General features: G+C 38.1%; 1 protein-coding gene across 1 annotated transcript in view; it reads left to right on the top strand.

Annotated features, from left to right (window-relative positions):
- DOK6 (docking protein 6) overlaps nucleotides 1–16,461 on the top strand; it is a 379,051-nt gene that overhangs the window by 296,624 nt on the left and 65,966 nt on the right. The window contains exon 7 of the mRNA XM_036109123.2: nucleotides 6,132–6,249. Within this exon, the coding sequence (XP_035965016.1) occupies nucleotides 6,132–6,249 (118 nt within the window). The remainder of the gene's footprint in view (nucleotides 1–6,131; nucleotides 6,250–16,461) is intronic.

Here is a 16,461-nt window from a genome sequence, read left to right as displayed (position 1 = left end):
GTAAAAGCCCAGTTATTAGCTAAGTCATAAAATGACTGGAAAGAAAAAAATTTCGCTTTATTTTTTAAGTGGGTAAAATTTTATAACCACTGTTAAAAATTCATCCCAGCTTTCATTATGTGCAGACATTGGAAATTAATTATATAAACTTTAATACAGCCTCTAGATATTTACACATTTCAAAATCAAAAGACAGTGAACATTTTATTTACAACAGCTATGAAATTTAATGTTCCAATATGTATTCATCCTGTTTCCTATATTCAGAGAGTAGCTCTGTAAATGCATCTACTTACAAATAATAGATTAATAGATGAGTAAAGAATATACATATACATACTACGTCAAAAACTAATAATGTATTGTATGGTGACTAACATAATAAAATAAAAAAAATAAAAGCATTACTGATGACAGATAAGAATGGTGTTCAAAGTATTTATGCATATGTTTGTAAAAATTTCTGATGTTATTCTAAAGCTCAGCTTTTTTACACTCCATGAAAGTATTGTGGTCAATACATAGTTTAAAACATATAATGATAACTTCCATTTTGTTTCAAGTTTAAAGAGAATAATACTCCGCAAAGTCCAATTCTAAATGACATCTAGCAACTTCCATTAAATGACTCTATAAACGATGTAGTGTTTGTTAGTCTTGTACCAACTCACCAAGGTATCTTCTAATTCCTTTTCAATTATCTTGAATAAGATGGAAGATTAAGTGTGAGTTGTCCCCTATTGAAAATTAAGTCAAGTCTGTGAAAAACCAATTGCCTGTAAACCTTCAAACTTAAGAGGACTGTTTGAATAAATCCAAATAGTGCTGAGCTTGGCTGCCTAAAGATCTCTGGGGTTTCTATTTCTATACAGTTTTCAAGTTTCATGAGCTCTTTTCCAAGAACAAATAACCTAATGTTCTCGACCGGGACTGTACTTGTATTCACCATTTCCTTATTAGGCAGCATGACTTTTGTGTCTTACCTCCACCATATATCCCACATGTTACCTCAGCATGTCCCCTGACCACTTGGATATTTCAGTGCTGCTTCTCCACGGTGGATTTCCCTACCCAGTCCCTCTTGTATCAGACATACAAGCAAACATGTTGACATATCCACTCACATCTCTTAACTCTTCATCATACCAGGAAAGCTGAGACTGGCCTTTCCTGGCTTATGTTATGTGTGTGTGCAAACACACACACACACACACACACCCCACACCCTGCCACCAGCATTGCTCACCATCTCCCACCTGTGTCCTCCCTCTCCAACCTGCCCCTACTGACCATCTATTCCTCATATTCATATTTCTTGGGTTTTGTACTTCTATTAAGCTCTTAGACTTGGATCTAAGACGGTGACTGCCTTCATTGCCATTCCTTCCATAGCTCTGTTTGGACACATGCCAATGTCTTGACCGCATGTATCCACAGACATCCCTGTGTCAGCTGCCTCTCCCAGGCAAGAGTAAGCCAGCAGTTTCTACCAAGCACTTCAAGTGGGACAAACATTGTGCTCGTCACTCTAAAAGTATCATCTTATGAAATATTTATAACAACACTTGAGGTGGATTATATTAAGTCCAATTTAGAGATAAAGAAAAATTGAGTCTTAAAAAAAAGTGTAAGTGTGTTACCTGAGGTCAAACGACAAGGCAGCGATAGAGTTAGGGCTTGCTAACAGGTGTGCGGACAGCCAAGCCAGCGTGCGTGCGTGTGTGCATGACAACTCTGGGACTGGGCCACACCCACTGTGGCCTTCTCCTCTCAACATAGGGGACAGTCATGTGCATTCCTGCCTTGGTCCAGTGGAATTGACCCAGTTGGTGCAATTCTCCACATATCTGCTCCCTGAAGAAGAGGGGTCCAGTAGTTGATTTTACAGTGAACTGTGGTGAAGAGGAAATGACATTGCAGGGACCAGGGGCAGGCTGCCCCCAAATGTGCCACATTGGTATATTGATTATTTTGAATTAAAGCTACTTAAAAAACGGCATTGCAAGAAGGACACTCAGACCCTCCTGTGTCCCCCTGAAAGCAGGAAAGAAACCTCCCATGTGAAAGGCACCCTCCTTGTTCCAGGAGACAGGGAGACATTCTTACCACCGGAGACAGGGAATTCAGAGCTGAGAAGCTTGTGTCAGCCCCTCTTGTTAGATTTTACTAATTTACTACCGTAGCCCAAATTCTGTTTAGAGTTCCTTATTAATGGAAGCTCCCAAAGTTAAGTTTTCTTTGTCCTGTCAGTTCCTCACAGATTTATTGTTTCTTTGTCTAAAAGTATAAAAACTTCCTGCCTTGATCATTTCCTTGGGTCTCAATTTCGTTATTGGGCCTTCATGCACGCGTAAGAAAACTTTGGGGTTTTTTTCTCTGTGAACCTGTCTCAGGTAAATTTAATTTTTAGTCCAGCTAGAAGACCTTGAAAGGTAGGGGAAGAATTTTTCTTTCTCTTCAACATCATTGTCTTTGATGCCTCAGAGACATCACTCACTTCTTGTGTCACCATGAACAAATTGTATTATCCCTCTGAGTCTCATTTTCCTTGTCTGCAAAGTTCAGATGGCATAATTACTGACAATTTGTATGGATATCAAATGGAACAACATATGAAACCAGTTTGCACATTGCCAGGCACGTAGGGAATGACTCATAAATGCATTTATAAATGCTAACTTTTTCCTCTCCCAGTTGTTGAGATCTGTGTCTTTAGTGCAATATGACTTTAAATTTTCTAGTCAATAAATGGAGAGATACAGAGCAAAAGTAAAATTAATAGATTAGCAGGTTTTTTGTTAATATAAAGATGAATTTATGTAAGGGAACACAAATTAGCGTTAATGTTTATCACAGAGGGAGGCAGAGTCTCAAAACAGCAAAGGAAAATTGCAAAAGGCAATAAGGTAACCTGGATAATTATTTTGGTAAAAGCAGGAAAAGGTGTTAGTGGCCAGTACCTTGACAAAAATTATACCAGTTTTCAGGACCTCCCTGCTATTTCTTGGCAGGGTAGGTGCTTTCAAGGTACAGAGCTGTATTTTTGCATATTGTAACATGTTGGGAAGGAAGCTCATTTTTCCCAAGATGATCAACATCAAAGTCCAAAGGGCAGTGGACTCAGAAATCAAGAGAACTGTTTTCTATTAGAGGTTCTATTGTTGGGAATCTACCTTCAGCAAATCCCTGAATTTGGGGGATTGTGATGTTCCATCTGTAAAATGAGAACTGCTGGTCTCTCTAAGAAGGGTTCAAACCTCGAATTACATGGCACACGCACACGGTAAGCTTGGGCTTCCTCCAACCATGGCGACCTCCAAGTAGTTAGACTTCCACAGTAACTCAGGACAGGTGGAGGGAAGGAGAATCTGCCTTAGAGGTCATCGAAGGCAGAGCCAAAACAGATATAATGTCATGCCTACCTTCCATTATTCATCAGAGCTGTCATCAGTCAGCCCAGATTTAAGAGGAGGGAGCCCAGGCACCCTGTGTTTGAATGCAGCCGTCTTCAATCCTCCACAAAAGTAATGCATATTTAGTGTTCCCAATGACATGACTCCATTGAAAGACATGGAGCAGAATAGCTTGATGGTCTGTGAGCAGACCCGATGCCTGGTTTTGAACAATGACTGAGGAATGGATTCTCTGATGTATAGAGGAAGAATTAAACATCCGAGGTATGGTGGACAAGAGTTGTACCTTGGACAGAGCTTGGGAGAATATGGACATTTGCATTTTCAAATATAGACTTTTCACTTTTCTGAATTAAATATTGAAGCAGAATAAAAAGGAACTAAAGAGACAAGGGAAGAAATAGGTTAACGGTCTCCTGTAACCTGAAAACCAAGAAATAGAGACACGAGGCAAGGAAACAATAGAGGGCAATTCAGATGAAATTTTTATGGAGGAAATTCTCACCTTATTTATTTCCAGAAAAAAAAAAAAATGTTTACTGTGTTTCCATGATGCTTAAGACTGACCATTTGGAAGAAATGTATGTCCCAGAATTTAAAAAAAATAGAAGGAAAAGTAATTTGGGAAAGAGGAGTTAACCACTGGTGACTTATTGTATGCTAATAAACAAATTGCAACATATTAGGAAAAAATAAAGGGTAGACAGAAGTGTGATTAACATGAGATTTGCTTTATGGATTAATTGGTGTTTATTAATGGACATTGCTCACACTAACTAAAGATGCTGTGTGTTGAATTCAGTTTATACCTCACATGAGAAATTGGCTTTCAAGATGAAAGGCCTTTTGTCCCAGTGATAATTCCATAAAATGAGCCTTGCCGCTATCCCTTACAGTCATGGATATTCAGTGTGTCTGTGGGTACTTCTTCACAGGCATAGCCCCAACCACAGAGATTCTCCCAACTGTTAGGTCTGGGGTAAAACCAGAAGTGTGGTTGGCTAAGAAGCACCCCAAAGATTCTGGAAAGCACTGCCCTATTATAACCCCAAAATTTGGCTTCTCCCCCAGAACCCCTACCTACCAACCATGGGATGTTCGTACGGTTAGTACATCTATTTTCCTGATAAGAAGGAAAACTTTGAAATGCACCGAATTGTGAAAAATATAAAAGTTGGTTACAATGTTCGCTACTTGGAGGCATCTTTTTAAAAGAATACCTTCAACAGGGCCAGAATTTTAAATTCACTGAGTAGGGCACATTTGTGGCAAGACATAGCCGATCTTGAAAGGTCTCGCTGCTAAAAATGTGAAATCAAATAAATATGTTCACACCCTTTAGCTTCATCTTCCATTAAATGTGAAAACCTCTTAGCTTTATGGGGCTCTGAAGGGCCTGTGAGAGCACATCAGGTGCTTTCCTGACAGCGTCTTGGAGGAAGGCTGTTCACACTGGACGCAGAGTACGGGCAAGTCTCGGAGGCGGGGCGTGCGGTGGGAAAGGGCCAGACCACGGGGAGCATACAGGTCTCTAAGGTTAGGCTTGACAGACATGATCTTTCCCGCTCCCACTTCTGCCAAATGTCAGGTATTAAATAAGGAGGAAATGTGAGGTTTTATTGATTAGAGGATTGCCCATTGCCCGTCAGAAAGTGAACATTTGCTCAGATTGCATCAGAGAAATGTGTCCTTAGACCACATAAAATTATTTCTGGGTGTTTTTTTTTAAACCTGGTGTGAATCAATAAAAATACATTTCTCTCTCGAAAATGCAATGTAAATTATTGTTCTCTTTGAACTAATGATATGCATGGGCACCTGAGTGACATTGTGTTGATCTCTGGGGCTAACGTTAAAATTTATGTTTCCAATAGGAAGATATGCCACACTTTCACCACAGAGCTTCTCAGGGAAAACACGTTTTTAATATGTATAATATCCTATTTCAGGAGCACAGAAAAAGATCCATTTGAGAAAAGATCCATTGGGTAAGGGTGGGAGGAGGTGTCTGGAAAAATTGTAAGACACTGAAATAGGTGAAGAGGATTAATGGTGTCTTGTGTTGGGCACCATTTGGGAGTATCTGTTTCTGAAAGCACCTGCACCTCCAATCGGAGTTATTTTATAATTCAGTAAATTGCAGAAAGCTGATAGTAATGCAAATAATTCTTTTTCAGAGAAATGCAAATATACTTGTCCGGTGGCTACAACTGGTTATTATTCTGGCTGTTTACCAGCATTCCTGATTGTCTGTATGCCCTTTGAATTCTCCTTGGAATCAGTTGTACTATCTTTTTTGTTCCTTCCAAATTAATGAATGAGATCAAATCGTCTACAAGTGTTCATTTCATATGTTTGGAGTCATAATTTTACTTTTTTTTTTTTCAAAGTTAACCTTAAACAGCAAATTAGGCAGGTATCTGTAACAGATTCTGTCATATGTCCCCCACATTTAACCCTCAACTTATTTTTTTATTAAGATTTTATTTATTTATTTGAGAGAGAGAGAAAGAGCACAAGCAGGGGGAGAAGTAGACTCGCTGCTGAGCGGGGAGCCCGATGCGGGGCTCGATCCCAGGTCCCTGGGATCACGACCTGAGCCGAAGGCAGACGTTTAACCGACTGAGCCACCCAGGCGCCCCAATGCTCAACTTCTAAAAGAGCAGATTTCATTCTCATATTTTACATAAAGCCTGACACATCTCCTTTTTCTTTTAGCTTCAGACGAACCTGACTGAGCCAATGACGTTATCCAAATCGGTATCTCTTCCTCGCAGTGCATACTGGCATCACATCACTCGTCAGAACAGCGTTGGAGAGATCTACAGTCTGCAAGGCAAGTAACTTGAAAATAATAAAGCAGCACCTCCATTAGCCTCCTACAGGTGGGCCCGGAGTCATGCAAATTGCTTTGCTTGCTTTTCCTCCATTTTCATTTATCAGCTGTCACTGGCCACAGTGGGAGCTCTGAGATTTACAGTGGCTTTTCTAAAGCTATCACTTCATAGACTCACAGTAGAAATTATCCCAAAAGTCACTAAGGGCTGAAGACCCTATTTGGCACAGGAACTTGACTAGGACATTATACAAAACATATTATCAAAAGCTACAAGTAGCTGGTACTGGGGTCTGTTTCATGCTGTTTTACAAAGGATTTCTTTCTTAGCATCCTTTTTTTCTAAATAGGATTGAATATCCGTTCAGGAGGCTGATTTCAGGCTCTGTAATAAAATGCTACATAAACCTACTCACAGAAGTCTTAAGGTTTATCCAAAACCTTGACATAGAAATAATTCTGGAGGATGCAAGGCAGGAGACAAGCGTGAATACTTTGCTTCTGTGTTTTTCCTAATGATGAATGTGTAATCAACTAAAATGGGAATGGTTTACCAGATGAATCAGATTAATAGATAGCAGGTATTTCATCAAAAGCAGCATAAACCTCAGCTTTGGCATTTTTTTCTCCTATTCTTTCCCTATCGTCTTAAAATGAATAATCTTATCCTTCAGATAAAATTTTCAGCGGCAAGCAGCTGACCAAGACTGAAGGAAGTGGGAACTTGGAAAAATAAGGCAGCAAAACACATCCATCCAACAAAGATTTTTTGAGCACAATACATTTGAACATAATAGGCACCCAATAAATATCTGGTGAAGGAATGACCGGTATGACCTTCAGCACAGTTAGGCATTCAGAATGTTTTTCCATTCATACTTTAACTTTTGCTCATATTAACAACACTAAGTGTTTCAACAACAACAACAAAATGTTTTGGTGACAAGGAAACTGAAATGGTGTATTTTTAAAGCAATGTTTGCTTGCCAGGATTTCCAACCTAGACTAATGGAATTTGGTCAGTGGGAATTAATGATTTAAGATATATTCTGCAAGGAAAAACAGAACAGCTTTAGTCATTTGTTGATGACAATTGCATTTTATATTTTAAATGAACCCTCTTATGGGTAGTTATTACCTTTTTGTGTTGTTTCTTTTCATGAGAAAATCTTTAATAGGATCAGGAATAGAGAGGATTGAGGGGGCTCTTGACAATTTTGTGGATCAGAAAGAGGAGACACATATCTTGCTCTTGCTTCCTTCCACAAACGCCAGCAACCACACGCTAAAACTGAGTCGTGATCTTGGGATTAGAAATAATTAGAAAATACACTTTTAATGTAACGTTATTTTTATTTAAACATAAACCTATATATGAAATGATTGTTAAAAAACCAAATTCAACTGAGTAAATTTTACGTATCATATTGGCTTTATTCAACGATTCATGAGCAGACAGCATGCCATCCAACAGATAGAAAAGAGGACTGAGGAGCTACATACAAAGAAAGACTTTTATAGGCAAAAGGAGCAGGGACAAGGAGGTTCTACTGGCCAAGAACGGATTTGGTGTAGCAAGGTCACTTTCCTTTAGGGGATGGCAGGAGTCTGTCGGACCGATGACCTCACTACTACTGACCAGGTAGTTCCCACTGATTGGTTTAAGATTCTTTTTCTGGGAGAGCTGAAACTGTAATTCAGTTATGTGCTAAGTCTCAGGTGGGCGTTTTGGGGCTTAGCCTAAGTGACTCCATATTGAGCCTATTGTCTTGTTTTTAACAATATCGATATTTAATGAAGTAAAAATAAAACCATGGGACATTTTCATGAGGAAATACAAATGAGCAAATTTCTAAGCAAAAAGAAAGTCAGATGTTAATACAAATAAGTTCAAAAAAGGTTGGAGCCAATGTAGTGATAACTTTGGTTTTCGACAAGAGTTTGATCTGTAATTCCAGCAAATGAAAGATTGTTGTTGTCATGGTAGTGTGTGGGGAACTTTTCTCTGAAAGGAGAGCTGACATTTAGACTGATGCACAACATCAGAAATAATTTCGTATGCATCCAGCAAAAAATGCCAGAACGCATTTAAATTTCTCAAAATATCGATGAAGACTTGCAGGGGGACAGTGTTGACTTACAATACAATAGAATCAGTAACAGTTTGGACACTCTGGGATCTATCTCACGGTTACTAATTTCCAGCAAAGGTAAGGATTTAAATGCTCTATCAATTATGATGAAGAGTTTGCCTGTGAAGTCTCAATAGCACATTCTTCCTTGGTTGGTGGTTGTTTTGTGTAACAAAGAAATATGCATCGATTAAGTTGAGTACTACAAGTCCAATAAATATAGAATGTATTTGATGTAAATTACATTTCACTCCACTGTGGCTGTACTTTTATACTGTATGCTTCTTAGAGCAATATGTTTTACCATTTTACATACCCCTCATTTTATGGTTATATCATAGAGAGAGAGATATAGATAGATGGATAGCTAGATCATCAGTAAGTAGATTATATAGAGATAAGGATGTAAACTTGTTAGTGATGCTTTGACAAAGCTGATATATTTTGCTCTCCTTTTGTTCTGTTGAGGCAGTCAAGGTAAGCAGAGGACAAGAGTCCTTTGACCGTAGTGTTTTGTTGTTTTGTTTTTGTTTTTGTTTTTTTTTTTGGTGTGTAATTGGCACAGACTTCACCGTCTTGGAATCAGGGCATGATAAAACTACCAGAACAGGAAATAAAAATGGAAAAAGTGAGGCTTAGCCCCCCTTCTTCATACACATCTACATTTTTTTTCAAGAAACTACATTTGATGCTTCCAATCTGAGTTATTTTATAACTCAATAAATTACAAAAACCAAAAGGAGAACATAGTCTGATTTTCCAGAGTCAAAGGTAAAATGGGCGATGGTGGGTGTGCCGTCGTCAAGTAAACTGCAGGTGGCATTGAGGAATAAAAATGTGTCTTTAGAATTTTTCATCATATTTTCTACATTCTAACTGTGAAGCTGAGATCAATATGAATTAAATTCAGCAGGCTTTCATTCAGAAGGTAAAGGTGGAAAAGCTTTCTATATCTAAAGCTTCATAGATTGGGATTCATTAAGAAGCAGCACATGTACTAGAACTGAAAAAATATTCATGGTGTGAAAACAAATCTATTCCACATTATGACATACCTATAACTTCAATTGCCTGTCACCCTCAAAACCGTGCTTGCTCAGGTTTATTGGATTCATTTCTGTCATCTGTTCTATAACTATAGAAGCGAGATACTCTTTAAAAGACCAATGTATCAATACTGACATCCTGCATTTACTTTAATGTTTGGGAAAGAATATAATATAATCTACTAAATCTCTCCATGCTTCTCCATGGTGTTCTGAAAGTGTAAGTTTTTATGGTTTCTGTCTTGTGCGCCAGCTCTCTGAAGTCAAAAGACTAACAAAAAGAATAATTCGCTTTAACAAGTACAAGTTAGCTAAGGACTAAGCAGCTACTATGGAAAATCCCTCCCCCTAAGGGGCTTGTGAGAGACTGGATCACGTCACCTCTTCTTGCAGAAGGTGTGAGTAAAGACTTTTCCTGTTCCCGATTGTTGCCAGATAATAAGGATGATTAGTTTGCATTAGAAAGTAATTTTGTTTCTATTTCTCTGACTTACGCACTTATGAAAAATGTTTGCGTCACAACACGTTGTAGAGATGCTATCTCTAGACTTAGGGAAACCATTTACTTCAAGAGAAGGAAACATGATTTTGAACTCCTGACTCAAAAGTAAATGCCACTTGTTTAAAATTGCTAGAATTGTGATTTTGGTTCGAAGACCTTCAGCAGATGTGTCAAGAGTATGAGGAACACTCAAAAAAAACCAAAAAGGTGAGAGGGGGTTGGGGAGGGAAAGAAAAAGGAAAAAGGAACAAGCGAAACCCCATAAGCAGGTTAGAGCTTTTCTTTGGAAGGTCATCACCTTGACTTGTAGTCACCGTTCTCATAACTATATGACAGATTGTGTAGCAGGGTCTTTAAATCAGGATTTGTGAAGACAGTAAAGCATTTATTGAAAATGACAAATCAATCTAGTAAAAACCACTGGTGGTCCCAGGCTCACTGCAGGCACTCATCGAGCCTTTGTTGAATGCAAAAATGAATTTAAAAATGCATTAGGAAGGATAGACTACCTTGTCTCCTCCCTGAGGAAAATTCTCACCCGACCTACAGAAGGAATCATCATGTCTGGTCCTACACGCAGCCCATCCTGGGCACCCATCTTCCCTTTCCACACCCTTTGGCTTGTCTGCTTCTTGCTTTAGGATTGCCTTGAGTCCACAGATATTTGCTCCTGCTAGTCTTTACTTGGTAAACACAGGAAGCGCTATGAGCTGCTGTCTCTCTGCCCCCAAAACCCGAGAGCTGGGTTTCAGTCTTCCACCAGCTATCCTGACGAGAAGGGGGGACAAGAATGTGGGCTGAAAATGGTCCCCCGGTTAGTGGGCTTTGGGACGTGTGCTCTCCTTACATTTTCCCTGATACATATCATCACCTATTTATACACAAAACTATATGGGATATACTGTGACTCAGTTTGGAGCAGCTTGAGCAGCCTCACTTCATCAAGGGGGGGTTGCCGCTTGTAGAAGTGGTAACTTTTGGAGTTGTGCTTTCATTAACACTGATTAATATGCACCTGCCAACTCTACCCTCTCTACGTCTGCAATTAAGCTGCAGACCCCCCGAGTCAGCACAGCGCGCACCTGATTACACAGAAGGCAGTTGATGCTCACCAAAAGGGCATCGGCGGCTCCAATTTCTCAGAAGGACAGGATGCAAACAGGCAATTAGAATTAGAGATAACCTTCAGAAAACAGTAAATAGAATTCTGACATAGATTAGGGAGGTAAATCAAAGGGTTTACTCACTCTTCGCTTAACTACGACCCTCTGTCCTTTCCTGCCCATTTGGTTTCAAGTTCACACTGTTTGTAAATCATTTCCATTGGGACCTTCTGTTTAAATTTTCATCATATGATGCTTTCCGAATTGCAAAGCTAATAAAAGCCTTGTATAGCAAGTAAAAAAAAAAAAAAAGGAAAGAGAAAATTACACCGATGGTAAAAGGAGCCTCCGTATGTTCAGTGTTCGATGTGTTCAGTCCCCGCAAGTGGTAGCAGCCAGATGCCTCCCACATCCTCTGGGAGCCCCAGCCCGCTGGTGGCCATGTGCCAACAACCCCCCACACATCAGCCATTTGCCAAAATGTACACTTTCTAGTAAACCTTCTTTATGAGCAGTTACTGCATGTCCTTCCCTTAGAAGCGTAAGGCAGAGACAGCAAATGCCTCCCTGGATATCAGTTTTTAGAGATAAATGAATTGATCGCTCCTCAAAATAGACACCATAAAAATGCTCCGAATGTTCTCACTATGAAATGTTCCTCCCATGCCACAGTCATCCATAATCATCCCCTCTTCCATGCTCCCAGATGTTTTTGTATAACTTTAATATCGCAATGTATTTGTTTATAAACCCTCTTCCTCCATTCGTTTGTGAGGTAGCAACTTCAGACGATCTTTATCCCCATGGCTTAGCCAAATTTAGGGCTCCGTCGTTGTGAGGAAGTGCCGTCTGTAGGTTAAAATATTGAGTTTGGGAGTTAAATAAACCTGAATTTGAATATCAACTTACCACTCCTGAGTTGTGTGGCTTTGGGCAATTTACTCATCTTTCTAAGCCTCATTTTCTGCATGTCTAAAATGAGGATAATAGTTCCTCTCATGGCACTTAAATGAGATCATCCACATTAGGTGTAAACTTTCAATAATTATTAACTATCGTCAATATTTCCACTAAGATGTTTCTTTCTCTGACAAAGGGAAGTATGCTCTCCTATTCCAATTTATTCTAGTATTTACTTTAAAATATTATTACAGAGTTTCTACTATATGTGAGGAATTTTTTTTTGTTCTAAAGACTTTATAGAAGTCCACCTTTAAGAAATGGTTTCTGGTTTTTACAGTTCTAGAAAAACTAAATCTAACTCTAAACCTAAACTTTAGTTTTTAATGGAAGATAAAAAAAAAAAAAAAAATGTCAGGCTTAAGTCTTCAGCTATTTGTTTTCTTCCTATCGGTGAGTTTAAACAAGACATTTATGCCTCAAACAGATGCACCCCTTCTCCCAGGCCTTACAAGGCTCAGTCCAGGTAGCCCAAGGGAAATTAGACCCTCTTTTTCAGGCCAAGAAATTGCAAATTCCCGGAAGGACTTTATTCAGCTCAGTAGAGAGGAAGTGTCCCCCCTCCCCCATCCAATATGTATTCTTGCTGATCAGCCTACCCTGACTTGGGGAGAAGGCTTTCTGAGAAATTTCTTCCTTCCTCCACTAAGGTAGACTAGTTTTGCTTGAGCCAGTTATTCCTCAGTTTATTCTCTCTCGGGATGCTTTCTCTGGCTGGACTAAAGGTGAAAGGCAAGATTTAGATTGTTAATTAGGTTCTGCTGACATAGCACAACACAAAATCTAAGGACGGTGCACAGTGTAAAATATAACAAGTCAGCCATTTAATCACTATTTACCAGATACATAAAAGGAGTAGATAAAGATAGATAAAGGTAAAAGACTCAAGACTTACCAGATGTTATATAGGATTAGAGTAATCTGCCAGTGGTTTATTAACATAAATTGCTTCACGCTCTCTAATTCAAACCTGAAATTGAAATTTGAATTAAACCTGAAACCCGGTCTCTATACTTGATTTTTTTCCCTCAAGCTTCCCCCACCCAATTCTTTTAAATACAGTAGGTAACATATTAAGTTCAATGTTAATCAAACTATCATGGAAAAAATACATATTCCCTTTTATTCAGTTGTAAATAAACCTAGTACAAAATATTAATTCAGGGAAAGGTTAATAGAGCCATGACTGAAGCTCAGCTGTCTTTGTCATGTATGTAAGTGCCGGTGCACCCACGTGTACACACATACGCAAATGTTTGTGTGCACACACACACACACCCACACAGAACCATACCAGCTCATTGCTGTGTATCCATAAATTGTACCCATTAGGCTACACATCACAAATTATAAAATACATAGAAGAACCTACAGGGGAAAAATGTTCAATTATATTTTTCTCCCTGACCTCTGTTTCCTGTTGTTGTTTTTGTTTTTGTTTTTGTTTTTTTTTGAACTTTAGCTCTATCTCTGGTCCTAAAATTAACACCCTATCCCTGGTTACAGGCTTAATAATTGTATTTCGTCTGTTTTTTTTTCGTTTATTGTCCTTTTTCTGCCAAACAGAGAATACAGCATCCTAAGACTTGATAATGATTGGAGGGTAAGAAAAGATAAGCAACATCAGGAATTAGTATCATTGAAATGATACTTGCCAGAGAATAAATCGCAGAGTTCATGTAGATTTAATCCTGCACGTGACCTTCAATGAAGTTCTAGGAGTTACTCTACTGTCCTACAAATAATAGATGCGGATTGAAAGTTTGCTGCTACAAACTTTAAACATCTGATATTTAAAATCTAAGAGCATGGTTATATAAGTTTATATAAGAGAAATTTATGTTAAGAATTAAAGACTTGTGCATATGTGTTAATGCCTATATTTAACACAGGAAGAATAGTATAGTTTGGGAGTGTTCTTAGATATTTTTGGTTGCCATTGCTATACAATACTGGTTTGGTAAGGAGTTTAGGATCTTCATTTTATTTTTCTTAAACTATTCATAATACAAGAAGGAGAAGTTCAATGCCAACTTTAAGTGATAAGTCTTTAACATATATGCTCAAAGATAAAATATATATGACCTTAAAACAAAAACAAAATTTCTTACTGACGCACAACTCTGTGACAGAAATTGTTCTTATCTTTTCATTCATCAGAAAATGCCATTCTTCCAAATGAATTTGGCAAGTGGCTTCTCTGGTGTACGGTTGAGGGATGGCCATTGCCCGGAGCCCTGTCATACCCATTGTAGAATTCTGTCTGTGCTCAAAAGAGATGTTGTCTCAGAACGCCCTGTGTGTGTATCTGTAATTGTAATTACCACCATCCTGATTAGTGGAAACTTTTCTTTGAAAATAGTTCATCATTCATGAGTTCATTTATAAAATATTTTGAAGTTGTCTAGGTTTTTGATAGTAAAATGTAGCATTATTCTTAAATGCACACACACACACGCACACCACACATGCACACAAAACCTCACATTTTTTCCAAACAAACAAATGAAGGAAATCCTAGAGTATGATCCATTTTATTTTCCAGCATGCCTCTACATTACTGTTCTAGCTTCTTTAGGGCACATCGAATAAATTGAAGTATGTACAAGTGAAAATCACAATATGCTATTCGTTCATAATCTACTACCTGTTTCCTGGACTCAGCACTGACTCCATCCCTCTGAAGTCATGAGACGCCAAGAGCCCAGAAATCAGAGATGTTATTCTCGCTGAGTAATTCACAGGCACCTACCTGTGTTTAACCACATTCAACAAATACCCATGGGGAGACTGCTGCACTGGTGTCAACAGAGAAATGCATGGTCTGAGGCATCAGTGAGGAAGTGTCACATGTTCGAAAATTCTTTATAGGAAGGAGAGGGATATTTTATTGCACAATCTGCTACCAACAAGATATGATGCTACATAATTTCACAAATCTAACCTTATATAAACCACACACTCTTGAGAAGGTAGATTGTTATGGATGCAGTTTTTATAGATGGAGAAAAGGCAGTATCATTGTCCACTTATATACTGAGCGCTTTATACCATGTCGTGATAGATGATCTTTCCAACAACTGTCTGAAATAGGTCCTATTATGGCCCCATTTTACAAATAAGCAATATGCCCTCTCCCTCTGCCTCTCCCCCTCTGCTTGTGCTCTCTCTCTCTCAAATAAATACATAAATACAAATAAGGAATCTGAAATGCAAAAATAACTTGCCTAAGGTCCAAAAGTAGTATTATCAACCCACGCAGTCTTATTTTTTCTAGCTAGAGGGCCACAAGGATAGGAAAGTTATGTAACTGCTCCAGGGGAACAGAGTTGAAGGCAAGGTGGAATGAAACATTCGAAAACTCTAACCCTTCTGCCCAGTTACATTCTCTTTGAACCATAATCAAGGTTTATAAGAATTATTCCTCTGAAAAGCAGGCAACAGCTATTCTCAAATGTGCTTTAAATGACACAACCCAGATGGAAGCCATCGAGGCAATTTGTGGAAAATCCGGTGTTCAAAGTCAGGTTCGATATGCTTGGGCACTGCTTTTAAAAATTTCATATAACAGCCTCGCTTCTTTTGTGGAACAATTTAAAGCACATTGCATATGTAAATTAGTTGGTTTAACTCCTGAGAGTTGCTATTACTTTTCATTATTACCTTTCAAGCTTTTTAACTAAGTTTTACAGCAGGTTCAAATATGTCTCCCTCAATTCCAAATTCTTGAGAAATGTCTTATTTTGGAGATTTCAAAATCACTTTCCCAGGAGCAAATCCCTTTTATTTCATGCCCTTTTCTCCCTCCTGAATATTTCCTTCTCTTTTCTTCAGCCATTAACGCTGACATGCCTAGTCGCCTTGTTGTGTTGTTAGTTCACGTGGTTTCCATCACAAAAGTGTAAATGTCTTCTTAATCAAGCTTCATTTCCCTTAAATAAGCAACTTTTGTGTCTTCCATTGAAACTTGATTTTTTTTTGGATTATTTCTGAAAACCTGCCAAAATTCCAAGGAATGAATATTTGACATTTAACTGAAATTAATATTCAAAAAATTTTATTGCAAAATGAATACATCCTCATTAAAAAAACCCAAGACATGAAGAAATACATGGATATAAAGTTAAAAATCACCACTAATTCTTCCACATATTGTTAACCTTTTAGAATATAAGTATAGCAATATAGATAAAAATAGAAATTGAGATAAGATTCATATATATTTACAAAATTAAGATCATACTTTATATGAAGTCAATTGTTATATTTTTAAGTTGTATATTATATTAAGAACAAAGTCTAATTAAGTGATATTTAAGGAATATATAATATTCCATTCCAAAACCCTAATTTACTTAACCATTGCTCTCTTGTTCAGTATGTACATTATGTGCTTTTTACTATTCTAAACAATGCCACAGTAAACACATCTGTATATAATTTTTTGATTACAATAATATTTCCGGAAG

This window comes from Halichoerus grypus, chromosome 13 (assembly GCF_964656455.1).
Source record: "Halichoerus grypus chromosome 13, mHalGry1.hap1.1, whole genome shotgun sequence".
In the NCBI taxonomy this organism is placed as follows: domain Eukaryota; kingdom Metazoa; phylum Chordata; class Mammalia; order Carnivora; family Phocidae; genus Halichoerus; species Halichoerus grypus.
The sequence above is the reverse complement of the archived record's forward strand: the minus strand, read 5'-3'. Positions and strand labels throughout refer to the sequence as shown.